The sequence below is a fragment of the Notolepis coatsorum genome, assembly GCF_963971535.1.
Source record: "Notolepis coatsorum genome assembly, contig: SCAFFOLD_2205, whole genome shotgun sequence".
In the NCBI taxonomy this organism is placed as follows: Eukaryota; Metazoa; Chordata; class Actinopteri; order Aulopiformes; family Paralepididae; genus Notolepis; species Notolepis coatsorum.
Window position 1 is genome coordinate 1 of NW_028173638.1, and position 7,110 is coordinate 7,110.

At 42.7% G+C, this 7,110-nt stretch overlaps 1 protein-coding gene across 1 annotated transcript; it reads left to right on the forward strand.

Moving 5' to 3' along the window:
- Positions 1-5,645: 5,645 nt before the first annotated feature.
- On the forward strand, positions 5,646-6,746 carry LOC311247739 (26S proteasome non-ATPase regulatory subunit 4-like; the record flags this gene model as incomplete). Its single annotated transcript, XM_084338743.1, has 1 exon — positions 5,646-6,746. The coding sequence occupies exon 1, from the start codon at positions 5,652-5,654 to the stop codon at positions 6,744-6,746; it is 1,095 nt and encodes a 364-aa protein (XP_084194869.1). The 5' UTR covers positions 5,646-5,651.
- Positions 6,747-7,110: the final 364 nt, after the last annotated feature.

A 7,110-nucleotide genomic window follows, 5' to 3' on the forward strand; every position in this document is an offset into this window, starting at 1 on the left:
TGTGGTCGCTGATATATATTGTGCATCCTTAGTAAAAATGTATCAATTATCAGACTAAACTGTTGGCTGTAGGCTCCAAGGCATCATTCTTAACTGTCCCTTTGTTGAATCTGTCATCGACAGGTCGTTCCAGAGGAAGACGTGAGGGGAGCTGGAACATGGATCTCAAAGACGCATCTCGTTCATCGCTGGGGATCCCAAAGGAAAATATGTAGTCGTCAAGGATACGATACCAACCAATGAAAAGACTTCCTTCTCTCCCCTTCAGTGTAACACTGATTACCGAGCAAAAAGATAAAGAAAGTGAGCTGTTTTGGTCCTGAAATTGGTGCTTTTTGAAAAGGTGAATGAAGACATAAGAGGGAGGCTATAGCACTGAGCATCCATTTTAACTTTGTACCCCCCCCCCCCCTTCTAAGTTATCCTCTCCTTTTGATAGTTGCAAATCGTTTTGAACCCCCCCCCCCCCCCCCTCTCTTGTGTTTGTCATTATATTTCAATATAAACAGTGGTTATTATTCATAACCCTAGTTATACGCTTTCTGGCGAAGCATCTTGCTTCTTTGCTCCTGATGGCCCCAGTCATCTCTGCATGAAAGAGGCTAGGCAGGGAGATTGTCGCCACAGCACCTGTTTCTATGCTGCAGAGGTGGGGGGCGCGCGCGGGGGGGGGGGGGGGGGGGGGGGGTGGTGCCCGGGTTGGGGATAGGTGCATTATTAAAAGATATTTCAGTGTGCGCCAACTGGCGTGGAGCGTCACCCAATCGGCAAAGCAAGACGATTAGCCAGCAATCTTATAACTAGGGTTATGAATAATAACCACTGTTTCCTCTTTCTCATCATCTGTTCACCCCCCCCCCCCCCCCCCTCATTATGTAATTTGCCATATGTATCATGTGTACAGTGGTGTTTCTATTAACTATTTTGACTGGTGCTTGTGTCTGTGTATGAATGACCGTTGTTTTTCTCTCTCTCTCTCTCCGTATGTGTGTGTGTGCGTCAAACTCGGATAAATGTAAACTCTTTTTTACCTTCTATATTGTAGCAAGAAAATATTTTATATTGGGGGGAATCTTGTAGATTTAGCAATAACAACATGTTTATTCATTTTTACGCAGTTGACATAAAAGTGATGATTGGATACCCATAGACTATATGGTTCACGGGGTAGAAGCAAAAGCAAACCGTTGTAATTCTAAAGTCAACTGGATCTTATGCACTATGTGTCATAAGGCAGCTTCTGCCATCGAAATAGACCGTTATTACCGTATGCGGATGACTCTCTCCTTTGTGCCATTCAAAGAGATTATTGATTTACAGTTGGCGTGTAACGATGAATGTGCAATAACCACAAATATTAGACTGTAAGTAACCTACTACTATTATTATTATAGAGATCTATCCACAGATTATGTATAGAAATATTTCACTTACAGTCAAATCAATCTCTGGAAATATGTATTCATAAACATTTCCTTTTCCAGAAGGACAAACAGAATGTCAAGCCTGCATTCATAACGAACAGAGTGAATATGGTAGAATTGTGTTTATTTATCAAATTGGTCTATTTTATAGTTTATGATATGAGAGTTTTAGATACAGTTGTATTGTTCCATTGAGATATTATGTATACAGCAGATTATAATTATTCAAATTACTCATTGCATCACAGATGAATACCAGTATATCTATGTATAGTTCATACCTGGATCGCATGGTTAACCCTTTCACTGCCACACTACAGAAGGTTAACCCTTTACTATCACACGACAGACGGAACCTTCTGGTAGTGTGGTAGTGAAAGGGGTTAACCATTTGTCGTGTGACAGTGAAAGGGTTAACCTTCCGATTTGTCGCAGTGAAAGGGTTAAACCTTTTGATAGTGCGGCAGTGAAAGGGTTAAGTACGAAGGGGAGTCAACCTCCCAAGAGCTGCTCTTCGCTTTTTTTCCATTTTGACAATCATCGTGGTGTGGGTGTGCGACATATGTGGAATGTTTTAACTGTCTTTCCTCTTTAACAATAAGGGACCTCTGTTTTTTAAAATGTAATAGATATAATACAACCCATACATACAACCCTACTTCCCCCGAGCCTGTGTTGAAAATACTTACTGTTTCGTAAAGATGGTGGAAGTACAGTATGAACGGTGGCACTGGTGACTGTAACCTCTTCTGTGTTTCTGTTGCTCCGTCCGCTTAAGATCCCTTTATTATTATTATTATTATTATTTATTATTATTATTATTATTATTATTATTATTATTATTATTATTATTATATTAGGTTCAAGTAGAGCGACAGTCTTCTTATGTCCATGACGTGTGCCATCCTGACCCTAAGACTGAGCCTGGTTTCCTAACTGCACCCCGTTATAGCTAAAGTGAAGAGTAATTATAGCTGAACTTAGTGCTGCTAAGATTCTCTTAGGGAACCCCCCCCCCCCCTGGACTGTCAAACGTGTTTTCTGCCCCCATGTCCTCTCCCAGCACAGTACAGTACATCTTAATATGACACGCCCCCTTTTGTATCTTTAAATCACAGGTACCCTTTTCTTAATTGACAACTTGCATTTTTGATTCTGGTAGTCCTGTACTCGCCATACAGACGGGGAAAAGAAAACGACAACACACCGGTGATATGCAATTGTTATACATAATATATTTGTATAAATAAATATATGTGCTTGTGTACAGTGATGGCTTATTTTTATTTATTTTTAAACCCTCCTTCTCAATGTCTGCCTTCTAATTTTTTTGCGCTGTAGTTGACAGCATGTAGCGATGTCAAGTCAGTGGGGGTTGATCGCCAGTCAGACCTTGTTTTAAAAACGTGTGCGTTCCACACAACCATCTATACCTGAGAGGTCTGTTTCACAATTATTTACAACGGCAGAGCCCACCAACCAAAGGAACACACCAACATTATTCACCATCTTCTCCAGAGTCAGACAAGAAGATACATCTTCTTCTTCTAAATATCCACAGGTTTATGTTTTGTTCACAATGCCTCAACATTATTATTATTTTATGATCAGCAGGATGCTGGATGTTGCAGATATCTCAAATGTATATATATATATATATATAATTAAATACCAGAATTGATTATGGATTATCATTGATGCAAACATAATAGAAACAGTAAATGACTCAGATTACAGCCAGGTAATCTCATTACTAGTGTGTGTGTGTGTGTGTGTGCGTGCGTGCGTGCGTGCGTGTGTGTGAGAGAGAGAGAGAGAGAGAGAGAGAGAAGAAATACACAGTCGGCGGCCCATGATCATAAGATAAGATAAGATATTCCTTTATTGATCCCCTTGGGGAAATTCAGGCATCATAGCAGCATGGGGGGAGGGGGGGGGGGGGTACAGGTAGTAACAACAACAACACAGGCAGTGTAAACAATTTGGTCAATATGGTCAATATAATTTACTATCTGACTAGCTGAAGAAATATTCACATTATTCACAGTGTCACATAAGGTGCAGTATGCATAAGGTAGTGTTATAATTTACTATCTACTGAGTATAATATAATAATATATCATGGGAGGCAGTGAACTCGGGCGGCGACAGTGGAAGAAGCACACAATGTGTTTTAAACAAAGCCATCCAGCTGCATCCAGCTGGTTAACTCGAGTCCTAACTAGTGAAATAGGTAGTAATTTCATATAATTATATATGCGAGTCTGTACAATACTATGTAAGTATGGTTATCATTGTGTACCATTTTTTATATTAATTATGATTGTCATGAATGATATATGAATAATCACATTTATCACACCGACATTCTGTTCATTGTATTAATTCACACAGTGAATACATAACTGACGAAACCTATATTTATCTTCAGTCATTTCCGTTGTAAAGCACGAGACCTTCTCGAGCGAGCGACACACATCCTCCCACCTCCTCAGCTCGTCTCCTTGACAACCAGTTAATCAGATACAGGTGGGTCAGAATCTGCTTGCGGGTGCATAATAATACTTTAATACCTTTGGCTCCCATCATGACAACAACGGAAATACAAATCCGTTGCTCCTTACGCTAATCGTGGTTATATTTATCACAATGACTAATTTAAAAAGGTGTTCATGTGTGGTTTATTGGTGTATAGAGAAGCAGCCAAGGATGTCAGATGTGCAATAAAATCAATAAAGTGAAAAGTCTCTTAACCTTGTCAACTAACTAACTAACACTAAAGAGAGGTGTGGAAATATGCGGTATTCGGCTCCCACTTTATATCCAATGGAATCCTCTCTATAGTCAATACAATAATGCCCTGAAATCAGGAGCGTAGATTCCTACAGGCGATATAGGCGGTTGCCTAGGGCGCCCAAAAAAAATAATTTTTTTTTTATTAATTTTTTTAATTTTTTTTTGCTCAGCGCAGTTTTGGCGCCCCCCTCTATATCTGCAACCATTATTTTTACATACAAAAAATTCTAACATAAGGGAAAATTAGCCAAAAATCTAAAACGGTCGGTCGGTCTGAGCCTCAGCTTTAGGTGTTCACAGTCAGAACATGCTAGAGCGCTGTGCATTGATGGGTATCGGTCAAGTGTTTATAGAATTGAGCGTTGAGGAAAGAAAGACTAACGTTAGAGAACTATGAAGAGGCAAAAGCCATCCGGCCATCCAGTATAAAAAGAGAAGAAAAGAAGAAGACGAGAAACGTGCCAAGGTGAAAGGTATGCAATTTTGTACAACTTCCAAGACCTGCCACACCAAGAGCTGATGAAGCAAGCAGAGGCACTTGTACACACCTTAAACCATGGAGGGCAATCTGATTTGGATGGGAAGGAGCTGGCTCAGGAGTTGGAACATTTGATGTGATTGATGACTTTGCAGCGAGGAAGGCCAGAAGAATTTGCACTGTAAATGGAAACCAGTAGGCGCTACAGGCTAACCTTGAAGTGTGATGATGACAGTATGAAGTGTAAGATGTTCTAGAATGTTCTATTATGACATCATACTGTGACCTCACAAATGTTCTAGAATGTACTATTATGACATCATACTGTGACATCACAAATGTTCTAGAATTGTCTATTATGACATCATACTGGGACATCACACATGTTCTAGAATGTTCTATTATGACATCATTACTGTGACATCACAAATGTTCTAGAATGTTCTATTATGACAGCATACTGTGACATCACAAATGTTCTAGAATGTACTATTATGACATCATACTGTGACCTCACAAATGTTCTAGAATGTACTATTATGACATCATACTGTGACATCACAAATGTTCTAGAATGGTCTATTATGACATCATACTGGGACATCACAAATGTTCTAGAATGTACTATTATGACATCATACTGTGACATCACAAATGTTCTAGAATGTTCTATTATGACAGCATACTGTGACATCACAAATGTTCTAGAATGTTCTATTATGACAGCATACTGTGACATCACAAATGTTCTAGAATGTTGTATGATGTCATAATAGAACATTCTAGAACATTTGTGATATATATATATATACGCAGGAAAGAGGATTTCACAAACTAAGAAGAAGATTGTAAACTAGTTAGGCAGCAATATGCTGAAAGGTGTCTAGACTGCTGGAAATTCACAAGAAGAAGAAGATTTCACAAACTAAGGACCCACAAAAGAAGTTTTCAAAATGGGGCTTGAAAGTACTATGGTCTGCGTGGACAACAGTGAGTATATGAGAAATGGAGACTTTCTCCCTACGAGACTACAGGCTCAGCAAGATGCTGTCAACATGGTCTGCCACTCCAAAACTCGCAGCAACCCAGAGAACGACGTGGGGCTCATGACTATGGCAAATAACTGTCAGGTCCTGACCACGTTGACCCCGGACTCGGGCCGCATCATGTCCAAACTCCACGCAATCCAGCCCCGCGGCAACATCTGCTTCTGCACGGGCATCAGGGTGGCTCACATGGCACTCAAGCACAGACAAGGAAAAAACCACAAGATGAGGATCATTGCTTTTGTGGGAAGCCCAGTGGAAGACACAGAGAAGGACCTTGTTAAACTAGCAAAGCGCTTGAAGAAAGAGAAGGTGAATGTGGATATTGTCAACTTTGGCGAAGAGGAGCTGAACACAGAGAAGCTGACTGCCTTCATCAACACTTTAAATGGGAAAGAGGGTACGGGTTCCCACCTGGTCACGGTCCCCCCGGGGCCCAGCCTCGCCGACGCCCTGCTCCCCTCTCCCATCCTGGCTGGTGAGGGAGGCGCCAGCGACCTTGAGTTCGGCGTAGACCAGGGTGCCGACCCCGAGTTGGTCCTGGCCCTACGTGTGTCCATGGAGGAACAGAGGCAGAGGCAGGAGGAGGAGGACCGCAGAGCGGCCGCTGCCTCTGTAGCGGAGGCAGGGGTACCCACATCCACCGCCGACGAATCCGACGAGGCCCTGTTGAAGATGTCTGTGTCTCAGCCTGAGACGGGCGCGGCCGTGCTCCCCGACTTCAGCAGCATGACTGACGAGGAGCAGATAGCCTACGCCATGCAGATGTCTCTCGCAGGAGGAGAGTATGACATGGACAAAGCAGCACCCATGGATACCACAGCATCAGCCAAGGAGGAGGATGACTATGATGTGATGCAGGACCCAGAATTCCTCCAGAGCGTCCTAGAGAATCTGCCGGGTGTCGACCCCAACAACGAGGCCATCCGTAACGCCATGGGCTCCCTGGCCTCCCAGACAGGAAACAAGCCGGATGGCAAGAAGGAACAGAAGAAGAAATGAGGAAGCAGCGAGGGACGCACAGTGACTTTGACCAACCAGACGGGGCAGTGACTTTGACGAACCAGACGGGGCAGTGACTTTGACCAACCAGACGGGGCAGTGACTTTGACCAACCAGACAGGGCAGTGACTTTGACCAACCAGACGGACAGTGACTTTGACCAACCAGACGGACAGTGACTTTGACCAACCAGACGGGACAGTGACTTTGACCAACCAGACGGGGCAGTGACTTTGACCAACCAGACGAGACAGTGACTTTGACCAACCAGACGGGACAGTGACTTTGACCAACCAGACGGGGCAGTGACTTTGACCAACCAGACGGGACAGTGACTTTGACCAACCAGACGGGGCAGTGACTT